Here is a 21,084-nt window from a genome sequence, read left to right on the forward strand (position 1 = left end):
GAACGACAAAGACGACCGCTCAAAGAAGCTGGTTCGCTGGTTCGAGCTGTCGTCTGCATCGTCCCTGTTTGTGTGCTGCGCAATCTCAGACTGTGTTCTCCATGGATAACAACATGCTTCTTTTCTACCCTAGCGCTTCGTCTAGATTTCGAAATGGCCATTTTCATTTTCCTTCGCAACGCGTGGTTGCTGTCTGTGGGGCGGGCCATCTTTGTTTTCTTTTCGTACAGCATTTACTGACCCATGTGGGCCGGCAGATCGCCCGTTACAAAATAACATGCCACCCTCCCAAATGCTGCCTGGATGTAAGGTTTGCTGACGTGAGCCGGGCGACGTGGTTATCTGAGATTCCAACCGAATGAGTGGTGTCAGTGTCCATCCCCTGCTCTGATCCCGACGTGCAGACACGAAGGCATGTTGACTAACCGTGTCCGTATGACATATTGCGCGAGGGTTGTTGCCCTTGCACTATAGCCATCGCCATCACGAGCTTGCCGTCAGCTCAGCGAGCATCACGCGCACCCCGAGAACCCGCGTGTTGCGAAGTCTTCGCTTCCATCTGCGGTGCCGGACATTTCAGCCTCCCGGAACTTTTCATACCCGCCACTGGGGGACTATGTTTAAAGTATTTTGGTGACAAGAAACTGGCTTTGCGTAAGTACCGTACCGTTATCTACTGCTACCGTTATCTTATAGTTTTCAAATTGCCTGAGTGGGGATGGTGCATAACCCCTTGCTTCTACACACTATAAATATGTGCAATCAGGGGCGTCGGGAGGTGGAGGCAAGCCGAGCTCCCGGCTGCGGTGTATTCGCCTCCATTCTATGCAGAGTACCGGGTAGGGTGTCTGGGATTCCGTGTTAATGGGCTGATTTTGATGTTTACTCGCATAGCGCGCACACATTCTTAGTATAACTCTCGATATATTCATTTTGTGTGCGTGCCTGCCAGGCAGATATCTGAGAGGGTCACGCCCCCGCACCCCGCTGTTAGCGCCTATGTCTGTAGCGATTTCACCAGTACAGGGTAGAGCAACTAAGCCTCCGGCGATGGCGATTGAGGTCGTGGCTGCTAGATAGTGGTTTCAGGAACAGCAAATAACTGCCGGTACACACGGGAAATCGTGGTAGTCTTGTCCTCCATCGCTAGTATGATCCCGCTGCCAGTCCGGCTGTGAAGTTGCAAATATTGCACGGAGTTTATGAATGAATATGTCGAGCCCCCTAAATGTTGCTTGTCTACTACAGATATAAGTAGCAAAAATGTAAGTATACCACAAGTATAACCAGCAACTGGACCATACGGGGGCCACACGTATCAACAACATGACGGTGCAGGGCGTCGGAAATGTCCGTGGCCGAACCGGCACCAGCCGCCGGAGGTGCCCCCCCAGACAAGAACGCGCCCGTCATTCCTGACCTGGTCGTGTATGCTTGTAGCTTCATCATCATCTGTGTTGTCGTCGGAGGCGTTGTCGCGCTCTCGACGGTGATGAAGGAAAGGCTCGGTACAGAACCTCTTTCTTTTAGCGCGGTCACTCTGAATGTGTTTAAACGTTGTCGTGGCAGAGCGCACTCTGCTTCTACTGTTATCGTATTTCACGACTTTATTTACTGTTTCAGAGATCGGGAAACAAACTAGCGGTAAGTATTATGTATGGGGAATGTGTGCTCTTTGTGTACGTTGACGTCATCCCTAAGGCTATGAAGAGACAGAAGCACAGTGAAGCAATATGTTCGAAACATGGCGCGCACTTGAAAGTGTGAGGACTGTTATCAAGGGGGGGGGGAGGAAACTAGTCCTAAAGGAGTCGTGTGAAGCACGTGACATGTGGATATGCGTGGGTTCGTAGGAGTTTTGCCATGTTATCTGAGAAGGCCAACAGGTGGGCTCTGCCCACGCATACCGACCTATATGGATGACTATTCAAATCGAATCGCGGCAAAAAAAATAATAATAAAAGACTCATCAAATGGTTGGACGTCTGATCATACTGGGGGCCTATATTGGGCCAAAAAACTCGAGATGTAAAGATGCAAATGCATAAAGATGCAAATTCGGGATCATTTGTCAATTTTGACTGACCCCCCCCCAAACGAACTAACATTACGTAGCCTGAGTAGCTGAGTTGTAGGCCGAATCGTCTGGCCACGTTAACGGAATCTTGTAATTGGGCCGGGCCATGTGTAGAGGCGGTAGGAGTCTACTAAGCTTGATACTTCCTTTCAGCTGCAACACTGTCCGCGGATGCAGGAGCAGTAAGGCTTCTGGCCGTTGACGAAGGCGAGAATGAAGGTGAGAATCCGACAATCGTGTTCACAGAAGGTTCAGCATTCAATGAATTCCTAGATTCTTGCGTATAACTTCCAAAAGTGTCTTGTTTGCCCACAAACGAAGAACTTTTCTGAGGTAGCAAAACTACAGTATCGTCAAATCAGAAGGCCAAAATTTTTGACCGCAGAAGTAGCAGCAAAGAAAATGCTAGGAGACAAAACTTTGATCACGAATCCACAATGCCAGGCGAAATGGCATTTGATTTGAAGCTATTTTGCGCACTTCGATATAGCGTGACAGTGACTATGGAACCAGCAAAAGAGAACACTAAACTTTATTTAAATGATGATGAGTGGGGGGGGGGGGGTTTCATCGCCAGGGACGATACCCTATACCCCAATGCTGGCGGTAATGCAGTGAAATGAAATATTGAGTCGATCGTCTCGCAGGGAGGACCGAAGTCCTACGGTGTCAAAAAGCTCTAGAAGTGCACTTGGGGCGTTGGTGGGCGGGATTTGGCCATGGTCCACACAATTTTCACGTAGCGAGAGGGCGAGAGTCCAGCTGATTCAGAGACACTCGAAAGTATGTGGATCGGAAAGGTTGCGGGCAATGAAGGAGGATGTGCTCTAGATCTCCCAAATCACCTCAGTTACGGTATCTAGGAGAGTCAACTTGTCGCAAGCGGTAACGCCACCGAGCTGTAAAAGCCACATCGAGTCGAATTCGGTGAATTAATGCAGCATCTTGACGAGAGGTGTTTCGTGCATCTGGAAAGCGAGCGTTAGATCAACTCTTGCAAGCATAGATGAGGGAGAATATCAGTTGTCAATTGTAGGGCAAAGCCGCCGGCAGGAAGCCAGCGGTGCCACTAAACATCGAAAAATGGAACGTCGGTCTCCTCTCCGGGCGATCGAGGCTTAAACACCAACCGCATGAGGCGTTTTGCGAGCGGCAGAGCGTCGCTCTTTTCTCAGCGACAAACGACGCTGGCAAAAAACGCACTCAGGAATGCAGCGTTTCTAAAATGGCGGATGGATGGCGAAAGTGCCTCGTTAATTCTCGTTGTTTACGTGGACAATTTCTCTTCTACGAGAGCATAAAAATTGGCACGAAGGACTTGGGAGGGAACATGGGGAATCCCGGTAGACTCTAAAAGATGTTCAGGACCGGAAGACACCAAGCGGCTTCCGGCGTAGTTACGTCCTCAGCTGCGAAGCCAGTGAGTCTCTGGCATATCATCTGTGCTACTCGATAAAAGTCCCTTTCAGGGCGGTAGCGATTTTTCCTCAGGAGCTGGTGACACGCGCACGGTGATTGTGCGCAAGCAAATGGAAGAAGTGACAAGCTGTTTCCCTTTGAAGTAGAACCTCAATCGGGAGTCCTCCAGCTTCAGTGAGAGCCTGCCCTGTTTCAGCCATGGATCTCCAAGGCAGCGACGAAGGCTATGAGCAAACAGGCTCCGAAGATATTTAACGATAATGTGAAAATCCTGTGCAGGCCCGGAATCCGGTACCAACGCTGTGAACTGCGAGAAGGGCCCCATGAGCCAGAAATATATTGAACCGCAGGGAGTCATCACTGCACTTTGGCTTAATGGCTTTGACGCTTAATGTGGCGAGTCCAGCGTAGAGCCGAGTGCATGACAGTGGCGTAGCATGGGAGGAGGGGGGGGCTCGAAAATGCTTCCCTGCGGAACTCTGACAAATTATATGCTTAGGGGTTTGGCCTTGATGTATGGACAGCTAAGTTCGGTCCGTAAGGAAGTCTTGGAGCCAGTTCGCCTGGACTCAGCAACACCAAAAACACCAAACCCCCGGACACACTAAAAGTACGCAAGACCTGCAGCACAGAAATGTGCGAAACGGTATCATAAGCGAGCTTGTAACAAGTTCTTTGTTACTACTCTATGCTAAGCAACGGTGCTATATTAAACAGCGATACCAGCATAATGTAATGGGGATTCCGAAGTCGAGTCCCGACGCCCTTACGTTCTACATTACACCTGCGGTCCTCGAGGGTGCAGATTTCCACTGGTCGATTCGGCAACCAAATCCGCAAATTCAGTGAGCGGGCCCAACGCTCGCTGTTTATCGGCATCGCAAGATCAGGCAGTAACAACTGTGATCCGTTTCGGTTGAATCTGAGGTTTCTCGGTCGGGCTAGAGGCGGAATGAGCTGATTTAAAGCGACCAGCGAAACACATGCGTATCAAATTGTCTACCGAATGAAACCAGTCTTCGCCGCAGCGGAGCAAAAAATCGACCAGTCGAATTCGTCGTTAGGCAGACTGACACCACATACCAAGTGCGTGAAGGAGCGAAATCAACGGCACCTACAGGGTGGAGCAAGACCCTCGGACACATTTCAAAAAAGCATTAAAAATCGTATGCACATTTAATAACAATGTTTGGCACATCACTACAGTTTTGTCAGAAGTCTCAAAATAAAAAATAAAAACTGCAAATTATACGGCCAACATGCAAGCCGAAGAGAGTCGGAACCGTGCATTTTGAATGCCTTGTCAAGGCTTAGAACGTAAGCAGTTCTTTCCGTTTCATGCGTATCGGATGTTGTGGCGGCGCCCAAAAACGATACTGATGCTACAGATTTCGTGAATTGACATGAAATAATCTGTCTGAGATCTCATAAGAACACTTTATTACGGAGGAAGCGCAATGAAGAAGACTAGCGAGCAATGTGACCCGCTTCGAAGAAAGAGGGCTATTCGGAACCGTTGTCGGTGAACACCTTCCGATGTACTGAAAGACGCTATTGCTAATCTTGGATTTCATAAATTCTTTCATCGTATCGTTTTCGTAAAGTTCTTCGGATCTACTAAACCTGATAATGTGATGTCATCCGCTTCAAGGAAACAATACAGAAGTCCGAAACAGAGTACAAGTACATTGTCCTTGCGGTGACCAGAGTTGAAATCCAGTATAATTGTCCTGAGAATGGCGTCGACTTGCGCGACAGTCGCACAGTGCCCTTGCACACTACATTGTCGTTGCCGCACCGTAACACAGTATTAGTGATGAAAGATGAAAGTCACTTCAAGATCATCAGTTCTTTCATGTTCAACAGTATTAGTTTTTGATAGAATTTCTGCACCTCAATATAATGCCGTGTACGTTTTGTTTCAGATTTCAGAATTCTCAACGATGACGACCCTTTCCGTAAGACTATTTAAAATTCTCGCTAATTATTTCCCCCCAGACGTCAGAGTCAATGTCATCAATCAGTCATCAGTGATTTCAGTGATCATTGAAAGCAATTACGAATGACGATCGTGAAACTATCTGCTGCTGGCTGACGGCCCTTTGTTTATTACGTTGAAATGACAACTGCAAGGGTATAGTGACCATCAGAATTGACGTTTCATGTACGTTCATGTAGGCATTCTTTGTTGCAGACTACCGAGTATCCAAGGCCCGAGGTAAAAATGGGATTCTCTCTCAAAGTAAGGGTTACTAATTATGTTCCGGTTTGTCGCAGACGGCGGTAAGAAGGTCCCATTTTACGAGGCTGCCCATTTAAGTATGTACCTCTGCGCATCTTTTCTAAGAAGTTCTCTTACGAAGGCGAATGTTTGCTGAGCGCCTAATTGCGCCTCTCATCCCGTTCACAGCATTGCTCGTGCAACGCGGGGTTAGACAGGGGCGCGGTACAAATGCGTGGAACATCCGCGTCCCTTTATCCGTCCCTTGCACCTCGTATCCTCATTGAGTTACCAAGCTATTGCGAAGCCAATTACCATTGCCGGAAGTGCTCATTAAACGGCACTATACAAGCCCGTGTCTCGTGATATTTCTCCCTCAGACTGGTGCTTCAACAAATGCTTAGAAGGGAAGACAGGACACCAGGTAGCCCTGCTGGGGATGGCATTCCAAGGCTTCCAGAAGTGTTCCTGCACAACGTTATCTTTTTTCTCAGAGATACCTATCAGTTTTCCCGCATGCCACCAATTGTGGCAATGATGACCTGACACTAAACTACGTGCGCGTAATGTTACTACTTGGAGGCGACAACGCTTTAGCCACGGACCCAACCGTTGTCGCCTTCAAGTATAGTTTTGTACCAAGCGGCCCATTTAGTTCTATCAATGTAATGTTACTGTTTTTCATTTTACAGAGGAGAAAGCTACAGACAAGAAAGGCAAGTATTTGAAGTTCCGCAATCTAGGGCCGGTATATCACACTTAAAGTTTTTCTCCGTGTTTTTCGCGGGAGACAAAATGGGGGCTCGGTTGCTCTTAGGTTCTATTTTTGAAGCAACCTGACGGCAAATACGGTAGTGTGAAATGGGCTGAAGCATAATCGGCGACAGTGACGCATGAGTATATGTGCTATATGGTTTTTTATGAGGTATCGCGTTGAAATATGGCAGGAATCGACCCATGTACCTCAAGCCTCCTTGAGCAGCCACGAGTTCGTGGCAGAAGGGTGAGACACTGCTGCCTTGCTCTCTAAAAACAGGACTTCCCCGCACAGCACGCTCTGTGCCAACCATTGCCACGAATGATATCGTTATTACTTCTGATTCGAGGAGAGAGGGATGCTTACTCCTTTTTTGTGTCAATTATCATGCATCCAAATTGACACAAAAAAGGCATACGCCCCCCTCTCTCTTCGAATCAAGCGATAACCCTATCATTCGTGGCATGGTTGGCACACAGCATGCTATGCGGTGAAGTTGTTTTTAGGGTGCGAATACGTTGTCAAATTCATAATCAGAATAAGTACGTAATTGGCACAGACTTATTTTTTAAATTGTCTCGCTTGTAGCTTCGCGGCACACTGAAGTGGCGATCCATGCACGAATGGGAAAGCGAATGGGTTCGTTAACTTGACCATTCGACCACTGTCCATTACCGATTGGGCAGTGCTTAAGACCGGGTCCAGTTCAAATCTAAGTACTCCCTGGCGTATGCTTCCAAAACAATTCGGAACCAGTTCATTCTGACTGATTTGAGCCAGCGGTTTTGGCTGAAAGATGTAAATTTATTCAGAAACGCAGACATACACCCAGGAAGTACTGTTAAAATGGAACTTCACCACGTAGCACGCTCCTAGCCAACCACTATTCCGAATGATATCATTGTGTCATGATTCGTTCATAACAGAGGAGGGTAATAATATAATAATAATGGTACCGTGACGTTACACGCAAGGTTTGTCTGCGCAGTGTGGCGACATGTTGCACGTGCCGCAGGGTAGGACTACGGATAATTTGGACCACCTGGGGTTCTTCTGACGTGCGCCGGAAATCTGACACGCGGTGCTGGAAGCAATGTTTGCCTCCCCCACATTCCTACCGCCCTCGGCCGGGATCGAACCCGCGATCTTGAGCTCAGCAAGCCAGCACGTTACCGACTGACCTATACACTCTTAAAAATGAACTTCACTGCATAGCACGCTCTTAACCAACCATAATCTGGTATGATATCGTTATCTGCCCTGATTTGTTGAAAACGGGAGGCGTATGCCTTTTTTGTGACAATTATGAACAGCATAAGTGTCACAAAAAAGGCGTACGCCAACCGTTTTCAACGAATCAGGGCAGATAACGATATCATTCCAGATTATGGTTGGATAAGAGCGTGCTATGCGGTGAAGTTCATTTTTAAGAGTGTACACTCTTAAAAATGAACTTCACTGCATAGCACGCTCCTAGCCAACCATCATCTCGAAAAATATGGTTATGTGCCCTGATTTGTTGAAAACGGGAGGCGTACGCCTTTTTTGTAACAATTATGAACCGCATAAGTGTCAGAAAAAAGGCGTACGCCTCCCGTTTTCAACAAATCAGGGCAGATAATATCATTTGAGATGATGGTTGGCTAGGAGCGTGCTATGCAGTGAAGTTCATTTTTAAGAGTGCACTCTTAAAAATGAACTTCACCGCATAGCACGCTCCCAGCCAACCATCATCTCGAATGATATCGTTATCTGCCCTGATTTGTTGAAAACGGGAGGCGTACGCCTTTTCTGTGACAATTATGAACAGCATAAGTGTCACAGAAAAGGCGTACGCCTCCCATTTTCAACAAATCAGGGAAGATAACGATATCATTTGAAATTATGGTTGGCTACGAACGTGCTATGCGGTGAAGTTCATTTTTAAGAGTGTGTAGGGCGGTCAGGGGAAGGAGCCTATCTGGGACACCCAGAGAGGCGCCTCCTCCCATTTTCAGCAAAATAGGGACACAGAATGATATCATACGGAATTATTCATTCGGCTAGGAGCGTGCTATGTGGTGAAGCTCTGCCCCAAACCAAGGACTGGAACGGTTATTTTGTGGCGTTTGGTTCAGTTTCGGGTTCAAGCATATGGGTTCAACTCGGGCCCGGGTCCAGAGCAGAAAAAATAAAAGGTTCGAATCGTTTAGAACCGGTTCAAACCTGTTCACAGAAGGAAATAAAAGTAAAATAAATTACAGTACAGTCTAAAGACTGAACTGCACCGCATAGCACGCTCTGCGCCAAACATTGCCACGAATGATAGCGTTATCGCTTCTGATTCGAGAAGAGAGGGAGGCGTACGACTTTTTGTGTTAATTTGGATACATGATAATTGACACAAAAAGGCGTATGCTTCCCTCTCTCCTCGAATCAGAAGCAATAACCCTATCATTCCTGGCAGAGCGTGCTATGCGGTGTACGATTCAGACATGGCCTAAGCCATGTTAAGTACACAAAATACACTGTTAAAACAGAGCTTCACCACATAGCACGCTCCTAGCCAACCATCATACCGAATGATATCATTCAGTGTCCTGGTTTGTTCAAAACAGGGGGGAGGCGCCTATCTGGGACAAGATAATCTGTCCCAGATAGGCGCCTCCTCCCATTTTCAACAAATCAATGCACAGAATGATATCATTCAGAATGATGGTTGGCTAAGAGCGTGCTATGCGGTGAAGTTCTGTTTTAACAGTGTATAACTCATTGAAGTGTGATTTCGTAGCACTCTGCAAGAAGACATTTGGCAGAGAAGTGTACTACAGCGTCAAAGTCATCGGTGCGTCTTATGATATGCACTGCATCCGATTATATGTGCACGGGGCAAAACGGGGCAATTTAATGTATTTCAAAGTTAATGCAATTTGGATTTAATGTAATTTGGAAACTGATAAGTCAACTATTAGGTGGCTTTATGCTCCTTCCTCGGATTTCTGTTTTGCATATTGACTAGGATTTCAAGCAAATCTTCCTGTTTCTTAGGATATTTCCAGCAAAGCAGAAGCGCACGAAAAAGCGAGCGACCAGCAACAGATCAGACTGGCGGTGTCTTGTTTGCAAAGGACAGTGCAGCAAAACAGCACCGGCTTCTGTGTGGTTTTATTGTGCATCATTTGGGCGGTTAGATAACCGCCCAAATGGGTTGTGTAGGAGCCCACGGGCTTTACTTTGTCTACTTGGATTGCAAAAATCATAATTGGCACGTCCCACGGCATGTCCCATCTTGGCCCACGCCATGTCTCGTCTTGCCCCGAGGGTAGGGGCAAGATAAGACAATCTGAATTTTTGAATTTCTTGCTCCGTGCTTATTTTAGACCGGCTACGTCGGTTCTGCATTTACAGATCAGAAGCTCTAGACCTCTCAGAATGTGCCAATGGCTAGTTTTTTGCAAAACACGAAAATAAAAATTCCATATGCATTTGCATATGTCTCTCATCTTGCCCCCCCTTACCCCCCCCCCCCCTACTCTGTCCCTCGTACTCCGGTGCCTCTACTAAACGGTCTTCGGTTACGCGCCCCGGCGAAGTTACCAAGGCGTCTCATTGGTTTTCCGGCGTGCCCTTCCTCCATACGTCACGGAGCCAGAACCACTTACGCACCCGACCTGCAAGCTGGAGCGTGAGGGTGCATCAAGAGCGCCACGCTCCGGAAAAGGAGTGATACCGTTTAGTAAAAACGGAGCGCGCTCCCTGCTTAACGCGCCCACGATAAACTGCTGTCTCTAGCCAGTCTCGTTCATGCGCGTTTCGGCTCATGAATTTCGCCAATTAATTTTTCTCGACAGAAAATTACGTTGTGGAACAATTGAAACTCCGCTACATCGTTTGTAAACGAAACACTGTGGGACCGCGGTCAGTTGCGCGGTCAATTGTGCCGGTCAGTTGCAGACAAGTTGGTGAGTCTTGTGTCCAGTTCGCGGAGAAAGTTTGAGGTTGGGAGCCCAATATGGTTTTGTCCCGTCGGTCATAGTGTCTTATCGTAGCGTACTCAAAACTATGGGTACGATCCACTGAAACATTCAGTTCCCCGCCGTAGAATAGCTCCATAGACACACGTACCGGCCGTAACATAAATTTCGCAATAACACGCAGTTGTGAAAGCGGCTAAGGCTCCTCCGGCAAAGGCGCGCACAAAAACGAAGAAATCGACGACCAAGGCCCACGCAAAGGTCTCGACCAAGCGGCGCAGTCCTGCGGCGGAAAAACTGGCAACGCGCCGACGAGTCGCAGGGCCTTCGAAAACTACCAAGAGTCAGCAACGTAGTGAGTAAAAGAGCGCGTTGCTGGAAGTTCAGAATGTATTGTCACTTCTTTTCAGAGACGACAAAGAAACGTAAGTGACAAGTCAAATATGATTAAAAACAGCGCCTTGTACTATAAGGTGCCTGCCATGCCCGCTCTGCAGGAAAATATCCTATTGAAAAGAAGCGTGTAAATTCTGCCATGAGGGTGAAAATCGGATGTTTCGGTATAATTATTTGAGATTTGTAAAGTAACCACAGAAGCCAGAGGTGCTCACAAACAGCGTATGAAACTTCCACGAATGTGAAACTTCGTTCCCAGGAGCACATCAACTTCGAGACCCTGTTGAGAGTGAAAACGATACTTCGAAGAACAACAACAGTCTCTCGGCGAGTAAGTTCGCCTATGATATTTCTTCACGATGTGCGCACGGACATATTGTATCATACTCGGCGTCTCTCCAGAGATCTTGTAGCCATTAGTGCCTGGTAACGCATAATTGCTTTCCATTACTCTTGCACAAACCTCGTTAGCTAACAGACAAGACATGACAAAAAGGATTCTCCCATCTTGCACACAGCTATGTCAATTTCTCTGCTTTGCTATATGCCTCACTATCCGCCGTATTCTCGCTTTATCCTCGCGTATCCCTAGTGCACTTAAGGATACCTCCTCTTGCCGCTCTATTCTCGCTCCGCCCTCTGATATCCCTGGGACTTGGTGCGCTTCTTCGCTCGAGCCTCACGGATCCCTAGAACCTAGTACGCTTCAAGGGTACCACCTCTTTCCACTGTATCCTCGCTCCGCCTCCGCGGTTCCCTACAACGTAATGTGCTTCAAGGGACCCTTCTCTTCCCGCTCCATTCTCGCTCCAACCTCAGGGCTCCCTTCTCTTCGTGCTCTATTCTAGCTCCTACAGCTTAGTGCGCTTCAAGCTACCCTTCTCGTCTCGCTCTATGTTCGCGCCCGCCTCGTGGATCCCCAGAGCCTAGAGTGGTTCAAGGGGCCCTCCCTTTGAATATCGAAGCGCACTGTACCGCAGCAGCTCCCCTTGCCGTTCCAGCAGCTTTTCAGTGACTCAAGTGAGCGTTCAGCAAAGCGGACGATTGTTAATAGCGACATTGTTGTGTTTGTGGCACAAATCGCCTCCGTTGACTGAAGTCAGATCGTGCAACGGAGACAGTTGCGTGACTGAAGCCCCTTGAAGCGCACCATGGGGACCCCTAGGGATCCCTGGCGGTGGAGTGAGAATACTACGGAATGTGTATGCCACTATATAGGTGAATAACAAATGAGAAGGTGAAAAAGTTCTTGACGCTATGCTCTAACAAACATCCTGGAACCATAGTAGCCCAAAACATTCGAATGAACGCTGCATGCATGGTTGTAGCAACTTAATTGGTCGTTCTTTCAGTTAAAGCAGGCTTGCAGAACGTAAAGACCATGAACGGTAAGCACTCCCTCTCTTTACAGCGACCGCTGTAAGCTCATTCGGGTTTCTTTCAGTTCTCATGGGCAACTTCACGGGCTCCGAAGGTATGTTGCCCCTCACTGATAGTAGCGCATTTCATACCTTTCTGCACACGCTACAGACTCGCAAGGATTAAACGAAACTGTGGTCCCCAACCTAAAACTCGATGGTAAGTTACTTCGTAGTCTGTAAAGCTGTTAGACTTTAGTTAGTCATTTGTTCCAGAACACGTCAACATGTCCGACCTTTCAGGCAAGTGTTACGAACATTTTAAAGCGCATTCAATTCGACAGGAAAATGTGGCCTGATATCTATTCGCGGGGGGACAATTATTCCTCCTCTACTGCACCCGCACGTAAAAACATATTTGAAGCATAAAACTCTCTTGTTACGCCTATGTGCTCTGCCGAATGTACCGTGCTAGAACCATACTTAAAGCTCAGATCAAGTGTTCCGAGAAAGATTCACTCTGTCATGTCAGTCTACATACTCGATCCCTCAACACTCGACACACACGGCACTCCAGACTTACCGCGTGCGGATAATCCTTGACCGCGATGTACAAACAAGAGTAAAGGTATTATACCGACATCCATACTGATATTTCAAGGTCTAGCCTAATTAACATACGTGAACCGAATTTCCAGATATAGTGCCATCAGAAAAATCGGAAGAAGGCAGTAAGTGTAGAGCGTGATGTACCCCAGGGTGAGGCCGTTTGATCCCCTGTTGTCTTTTGCAGACGCTTCCGCAGAGCCTCCACATAAGCCGCTCCATACATTCATCGGTAGTGATACCACTTAGGTTCAAAACAGAGTACAAGTGCTAATACTCTTGCTTTTTAGGTATCAGTGTACACAGGCCGAAAGCATCCCATCCTCGTTCCAAAGGTAAGGCCCACGGAACATATCCAGCATCCCGTATACGTGACCGATCCCCTCCAGGAAACGATACAAGTGGATCCGATGGCCTTGCGTTGAGCAGCGTTCAAGGTATGTCTGCTTTCACAGTGTCTATTAAGCCTAACCGCATTATTCTCGCTCCGCTCTCAGGAATCTCCGAAGAGCCAGGTGGGCTTCAGGAGGCCATCTTATTGCTCCTGTTGTACAACTTGACCTTTACATTTTAGTGTCTTCGAGTGCTTCTCCAGAAGAACGACGTGAAGGCCGTGCGGGTGACCCCCAATCAGGATCATCTAACATCACATCGATTAATGACTCCTCAGCTGACGTTTCTGCTCCCACGCCATTACCACTAGGCGTAGCGTCCGGTTCCAATGAGAGCTTTACTGTGGTTTCGTTCGAAAGTACATCAGGAAAAGCCTCTGCACGTAGAGAGCGGCTGTCTGATAAATCGCCTGGGAGCATAGCAACCAACGCCTCCGCGGGGGGTCCAGCGGCAGGGTCTGAGTCTTCGTTAAAGTCAAGAAATGAGAGCCACCTGCTGCTTGAAAGTACGCCAGGGGTTCCAGGATTAGTGGGTTCAGCGTCAGAGTCTGAGACGTCTCTACCAGGTCGCGTACCAGGAGACACTAACAGCACTAAGACCGTCTCAGAAGTCCCTGATTCTCCAAACAATCCTCCGTCGTTGGTTAAGCATCCGAGCTCCGCGAGTCCCGAGTCAAAATCATCTTCACCTAAGAGCCCTGAGAGCTTAGCCCGTGGCAGTCCTGTGTCAGAGTCTAATATTACTGCACGAGGAGGTCAGGTGAACGACAGTTCCATGCCAGGACCACCGCTTGAGAAGAATGAAAAGGAGCAAAGCCCAGCATCGGGGATCCCCGAAAAGCCAGTGGGAAGTATTCCGGGAGGCGAACCAAGGAGCCAGCCCGCAGCTCCCGTCGGGGCGTCTGCCAGGCCACTTTTTTGTCATTTCAATCATACCAACGCTGTTGGGCTTGGGGCTTTAAATTTCGAACCAACTGAGCTGCCGTACCAGTACTGTACCCATGTTGTGTATGGAAATATTAAGATTTTTCCAACGACGGTACTTCTTGATCCAGAGACGTCTGACAGAGGTAAGCATTTTTACTGTCCTTGCATCCGGGACCAGCTAATTTGCAGTTGGCAAATGTTACAAACAATTTCATTTTGAGATGATGAATATGTTTCACACGGAGTGTTGAGCGGGGTTTTGTCCAGCGATTCAGATTATACAATCCAGAGAACTGCCGTACCGTACACACAACCATTCTTTACTGACCTAGATACATAATTTATCCACCACCAGATGACTTGGAGAGATACGCTGCAGCCAAACGCAAGTTCCCCAATGTGAAATTCATGGTCACCATTGGCGGTGAAGAACAAGATGATATCGCACTGGCAGAAGCATTCAAAGATGACGTCAAACTAAAGCTGCTGACTAATAGCATCGTGGCACTGGTGCAGAACTTCACGCTAGACGGTGTCAATTTGCACTGGGATGAACCAGACCTCGAAGGGGACGTTGAAAGGGACGCGATAGGACTCTTGAACTTGGTCAAGGTATGACTGAACACAGAGCAGAAGTGTCCGATAAATGCAAGCCACTACCTCTGTCACGCCGACTGCCGGCTATAGATGCCTCAAGGCGTTAGATAGCATTGCTCGATAAGACGATAAATACACCGCGGTGTTTCGTGACCAATAGGAACCATTTGCAGTGACAGCCGTGTAGTACGCTTACTAAGCACCGGTTGCCGATGCAGCCTTTCGATTGGCAGCAAAAGCTATTGTTCGTTTTTGGTCGTTCTGTGGATTATATAGCATAACTGTATTCAATCGCAGTTTTCAAAGGACACCAATCCTTGCGTAACACCATCCCTCGATACGCTAGACGCCCACACAGGACGTTGGTATGGAACATGCCAACTGCGCGGTCATGTTTGCTATTAACATACCACAATATTCCAAAACCCAGCATATCGGTTCACACAGCAGCTTGCCACCAGCATGTGTTGCCTTCTGACGAGGAACGGTGCTTTCCTCCCCGTATAGCGGAATGATACAGGAAAAATGTATTATCTGTACAGGGTCTGAAACAACTCCTCACAACTAGCATCATAGCCGTAACCTTACCAAACGACCATGAAGAGAGGGTTGCTGTCTTCAACGTGAAGGAGCTGGCAGCGTAAGTAGTTGTCATTTCGTAACGTGGTTAGAAATCAATCTTCACTGCGTCACCAGCGCTGTAGACTACCTCTTCCTGAACACGCACGAAGTTTACAGTCCGTACTCGGCATTGACTCGGTTTCCGGGACCTGCCCAAGATGTTGAAACTGGAGGGATGGTAATTTGAACGGGCTTTCGGTCTGGAAGACATTGAGACAAACTATATTTGCAGTTCACCGCCATTTCGGAGGTGGTAAAGGAATTGGGCAATCACCCACCGAAGAGCCTCTGCTTCACTGTGGGACTACATGGAGTCGCGTATCAGGTTGCCGCAACGGCACGACTGGACAAGTACGTGCCACTAGCAAATACAACACGGGATCCAAGTCGTCCTCCTGAGGTTCAGCGTGAGGGCCACGTGATATCTTATCCAGAGGTACGTCTGAGGACGTCTTGTATAGAAAGGATAACTATCGTTTAATGACATAAGCATCGGGTGGTGTGTCAGACCGGACGGATACCGATAATCTGTAGCAGTCACGCTACTGTTCATTTCTACTGCAGGATAACGGAATATTGTCAACATTTTTTCAGATCTGCTCGCTGCAACTGAATTGTAATCGAGCAATAATCGAGAAGTCTTGCTACGACAAGGTGAAAGACACGTGGTTTGGCTATGCCGATGAAAAAGCAATCGGATCCAAGGTACAGGGGTTTCTTTCTTTTTTTTCGAAAGGCAAGAAGATAAATTTCTTCATGCTGTTTCAGGTGAAATGGATTCTTCAGGAAGGCTGGGAGAACCTCTGCATAGTAGCATGGAACATTGACATGGACGACTCCACAGGGAGCTGTGGTCACACCGGCGTCAGATACCCCTTACTTAAAAGCATCAGCGCCACGTCTCAAAGTCTTGTATACTAACGAACCGCGCCAGCACCGGCTTTCGCGTGTAAATAAAGTGTCCACGTATCTAACTTTAGTACCTTCTAGACCGGGCCACTTAAAGAGATACAGAGTGAAAAACTGTTGTCTTCACACTCAAGAAGCTGCCACCTTCATGACTCCACGCTTTATTGCTAGTCACATTTAGGGAAGCAACAACAAGATGGAGAGGGGGTACGGGCACATGTAGCGGCCTTGGTCGATATCAAATCCCCGTAGCGTAAACATTGCAGATATGACACATGACATGTGACATCAGCCCCCCCCCCCTTACAATCATACATATTTTACATACACTACAACATCGAAAAAGTCGTCCCTATTGAATTCGACACGTATCGGAATTCGACTGGTTGTGACTGACGCCTGGGGAACATGCTATTCTGTGGTACTCCCCTTTTTCTCAAATGGTCGCTGTGAACGAAACTAACTCTGCCCTGAATGTAACACCTGGTTTCAGTTTAGTGATAACACCTTGCGTCCACTTTACTAGTTCCCCTTATCCCCTTTCGCGAAAATTTGCTGGTTGCGACGACGCACGTCTGCCTTAGCTTTAAGACGTACGGCTTTCTCAATCTGAATTCGTACCGGATAGCAAACGAAACGTGTCTATATCGAAATTTGTACCGGATAGAAAACAGCATTGCTTATGAGTGATTACCTCATGACGTCATTATGTTATGAGTCATTTGTCGCTCCTCTGCGATTTCAGGACGTTGGAATTTTTTTTCATTAGCGATCATTTCATTAGCTTTTCATTTTCATTAGCTTCATTAGCGTTCATATGAATATTATAAACAAAATTTTTATATTATGTTTTTCTTTATGTACAGGTTATATTTTTGCCGCTGTGTTGACAAAAGAGGGCAATTAAAAGCGGTTAGTGTTTGCAACATTTCCTGTAAATCATTTGTCATAGCCACGGCACGCCAAAAACGTGGGCCTTAGAATTCCACCGAATCTGAAGAAACTGGTGTATCGCCTATCTTGCAACGCCGCTGTTCCTGAGGCTGGCCTGCGTCAAAGAATACTCCTCCCTTCATTTATCTCATGAGTATCAGGATGCACACGGACGAGGAATTCGGTTGTGTGAAAGGCCTACACGACGAGCCCAGTGCGTTAAAAAAATGGCCCCCCAGAATAGGACGCACCGATTCTCGCCTGTGAAAGACCGGCCTTACTTCAGCGACCGTGTGTCAAACCGGCCTTACTTCAGCTCAAAAGGCGTTTCTGCAAGACGTTGCTGACTATGGTCCCCTTTCATATTGTAGCGTCCTGTAGGTGCGTAGCCATAAGAGGTGGTTTCGGGGCTTCACCTCCCCCCACCATAATCGTACCTTTGGTAGTGCATGTGGGAAAGGCAGAAAACTGACGGCGCTCAGAAGAGAAAGGCGCCGTCCAGACGCCGCGGAACTCAGACGCCACACGGTCGCTTTCTCGTTTTTTCAGAGAGAATTCCAGCATACTCTCAACATCCGGCGTCTGCTCTTGCCATGTATTCTGTCGAATAGCAGTCAAACCACGCCACTCTTTCGCGTGGAATTTTCGATACCTTGGTCAGTGGTTCACAAGGAATACTTTCGGAATAGGCAGTGATGGCCACTAACTACTTCTACAGTAGTTCAACTACAACTACTAACTACTTTGCGATGGAGTAATTTAACTACTAGTTAAACTACTTTTCAGGGGAGTGGTTAAAACTACTATTTAACTACTGCAATATAACCACTTAACGTTGTTCATCAACACCAATCCCTTGTAATGTTATTGGACATGTAAATATGAATCACAAGTAGTGATAATGATATATAAAACATACTCTTGCGCCTACGTCGCTTAATTCCAGTAATGGCCAGTAGTTAACTACATGTAGTTAAACTACTAGTTGAACTATCTGATTGTAGTTGATGTACGTACGTGATGTTTCCCGTCCCGCGTGCTCCTTTTGCGTTCTGCACACTGTGACTGGTCTTCTAATAGAAGAGTAAACATTACATTGCAGTAGTTAAAAAGTAGTTTTAACTACTCCCTCGAAAAGTAGTTGAACTACTAGTTAAACTACTGTAGAAGTAGTTAGTGGCCATCACTGCTTAATTCACATACTCTCGTAAAATCCACTGCCTGTCCCTTGTATATTATGCGCTGACAAAAGAGCTTGTTGCGGAAATATTTTCTATGGAGTGAAAGTTTCCACTATAAAGTTACGTACAACATACGACGGACCATGTACGAGATTTACACTCAGGCTCCTTCGTCGCCGTCACAGATCAATGCGCCGCGCACAAATATTCGCGATTCCAGCGAAGCCGTGGCCATCTGGCGGCGGTTTCGAAAAGCTGCGAGTGGAGGTCCGAGTGCGCGTCCGTGCAGGGAAGCGGTACAGCGGTAAAAGTTTCTCTTGCTTATGGACAGAATACCGCCATCAAAGAATGTATTATAATCGAAAAGAGGAATGTTGCAATGCTAATTTCTTCTCAGCCTGTTGGAAATGCCCAAGCTTTCTTTTAATATAGTTTCCTAATCAAGAAGAACGGAAAGGAAGTCCCTCCTGATCAACTCTGTCACCACGATTTTATCTTAATATTAATCTTAGTAGACAGAACGAGCAACCAGCATTTCTTTGTCATGTATGCATTTTCAGACCTGAGGCAAAGTAAACAATATCACCGTACTAATGCGGCGTAGACAAGCATCCACTATGATGTTCTCTCTTAGGAGAGCAAGCTTCTGTCTGGTGCCGCACACGTCGAATTACTCGCAAAGTTGAAAGCATCACACCAAGTTGTGCAGAAAACGAATACTTCACTTTGTCAGAGCATCTCTTGCGGCACTCAGATGTTCGCCGCACAGCATATGGCATGTTAAATAGTTGCACATGTGTGTTGTTAAGTCAAGAGAAGATGTCAGATATACCCGTGTGGGCTGAGATATATAGGGCTGGGAGAACCTCTGCATAGTAGCATGGAACATTGACATGGACGACTCCACAGGGAGCTGTGGTCACACCGGCATCAGATACCCCTTACTTAAAAGCATCAGCGCCACGTCTCAAAGTCTTGTATACTAACGAACCGCGCCAGCACCGGCTTTCACATGTAAATAAAGTGTCCACATATCTAACTTTAGTACCTTCTAGACCGTACCACTTAAAGAGATACAGAATGATACGCTCAAGAAGCTGCCACCTTCATGACTGTATGATTTATTGCTGTGCTGTCTGACGTTTTCACTGGGTTTTCCCGCAGACTTTCCAGACGAATGACGGCACACTTCGCCATGAAGTCGGTCCTGGACGCATACTAACCCCCGTCACCCTCCTTCTCGCTGTCCTCTGTCCACGCCTGTACACCACGTACAGCAACAGTTGCTTCGCGGAGCTAACACGGAAAAACATTTTCTCTGCTAATTAACACAAACATAGTGTCACAGAAAGGCGAAAGCCGCACAGTTTCAACAAATCAGGAGAGAAGATGTTATTCGGAATGACTAGAAGCATATCAAGTTCTTTTTTAAACGTGTGCGGATCGACGTGCAGGGTGATGTGTAAAAAGAAAAAGAAAATGCGGGAGGAGAAGCAACAAAATTGACAGGCAAAAATGTATTTCAATATGTCTAGCGGTGTCACGCGTTGCGTCTCGGGAGCCCCATGACTGTACAGGCCGCTTTAGTGCAAGAAACAACGAAATAAATGCACCAAAACTGACCCTGGTCACCCACAGCGACACCCTAGGCAACGAAATGCAATGTGTGAATAGCCATTTTAAAACGGAATTGAATACGAATTAAGCGACTCGCTGAATAACCGTATCAGATACATATACAGCATATATTGGAATATAAACATGTACGGTATGTATGCGTAAATACGAGTATATAGCTGATATAGCGCTCACTCTGTTTTATGCCCTCCATGTGCCGGCCTTACGTGTGCAGCTTCGAGATTATTCAGATATATTCGGTGTAGAAGAAACATCAATTCGATTCGGAATTGGAACATTGAATTTGATTCGGAAATGGAATAGGATACGATTACTCGCTTCGGTGTTCGAAAAATCTAAATATTCACACCGTCCTAGTAAAAAGTCAACGTCCGAAGGCAACCAGTCCACGCGTACCAAAAGTGAATGTTCCTCAAGGACATTTTTTCCGGGGACATTTCTTCCTGGGCCCCAGTCACAGAGTTCTGCAAACATCAGGGTCAGCAGAGCTAACGTCGTATGAACACGTTTTACCATCACCATACCAAATAAAGAAGTGTTCTCTTGGGCCCTTGCATATGCATATGTGAACGGTAGCTTGTGCATTACAATGTTTTATGGGTACTTCACAAAGTTCCGACAAATAGTACTTAATTCCTAGAGACACTACACTTCCAACGAAGCTGTTGTTCCCTTGCAACACTCACATGTAAATACTAGAGACTATAGGAGGAGAAACTCAAACATGGTATTGCCCCCCCCCCCCCCTACTATTCTACATTCCAAAACACATGCTATGTCACTCTTCTTAGCAACTAATCCCTGCTTTACTTTCTTCGATTCTAAACTGCCTCCTGTGTTCGCTCGACTCCCGACGTATGTAAACAAACTCCGACGACGGAAACTTTTTGCCCACTTCTCTGGGTTGAACTGTACAGTATGAGACGACCAGCAGACACAAATTATTCCGTTTTCATGAAACATGTTAATTTGTGGCTATTAAAAAAATACAGAAACCGACACTGAAGATTTTTATTTCAGTTTAATTTGTACAATCTCTCGCGTAGAGGTCCACGCTTTCTCAGGTAGCACCACCTCCACGCGAAAGCTTGTACAAATT

At 46.9% G+C, this 21,084-nt stretch overlaps 1 protein-coding gene across 5 annotated transcripts; it reads left to right on the forward strand.

The window, feature by feature from the left end:
• Positions 1-463: 463 nt before the first annotated feature.
• LOC135388653 (uncharacterized) lies at positions 464-16,298 on the forward strand. Of its 5 annotated transcripts, none has more exons than XM_064618335.1 (28): positions 464-654; positions 1,249-1,265; positions 1,339-1,508; positions 1,624-1,644; positions 2,231-2,296; positions 5,422-5,454; positions 5,691-5,714; positions 5,774-5,815; positions 6,410-6,433; positions 10,612-10,782; positions 10,838-10,852; positions 11,083-11,154; positions 12,176-12,211; positions 12,268-12,297; positions 12,354-12,401; positions 12,458-12,484; positions 12,880-12,912; positions 12,975-13,019; positions 13,078-13,122; positions 13,177-13,224; positions 13,285-13,302; positions 13,362-14,249; positions 14,462-14,718; positions 15,246-15,343; positions 15,400-15,502; positions 15,557-15,760; positions 15,919-16,029; positions 16,093-16,298. In XM_064618335.1, coding segments are annotated over exons 2-28 (2,784 nt in total). In that variant the 5' UTR covers positions 464-654; positions 1,249-1,263; the 3' UTR covers positions 16,246-16,298. The 5 variants fall into 5 exon arrangements, with proteins under 5 accessions (XP_064474405.1, XP_064474406.1, XP_064474408.1 ...); XM_064618336.1 differs by having other exon boundaries at positions 10,612-10,779; XM_064618338.1 differs by lacking the exon at positions 5,774-5,815 and having other exon boundaries at positions 5,691-5,738.
• Positions 16,299-21,084: the final 4,786 nt, after the last annotated feature.

This window comes from Ornithodoros turicata, chromosome 3 (genome assembly GCF_037126465.1).
Source record: "Ornithodoros turicata isolate Travis chromosome 3, ASM3712646v1, whole genome shotgun sequence".
Taxonomy (NCBI): Eukaryota; Metazoa; Arthropoda; class Arachnida; order Ixodida; family Argasidae; genus Ornithodoros; species Ornithodoros turicata.

Bases quoted from the DNA above. Each gene is read 5' to 3' on its own strand.
- LOC135388653 (XM_064618335.1), top strand. The intron at 12,485-12,879 runs GCAAGTGTTACG...CCGAATTTCCAG, and splicing joins CAACATGTCCGACCTTTCAG to ATATAGTGCCATCAGAAAAA. The intron at 13,020-13,077 runs GTAGTGATACCA...CTTGCTTTTTAG, and splicing joins GCCGCTCCATACATTCATCG to GTATCAGTGTACACAGGCCG.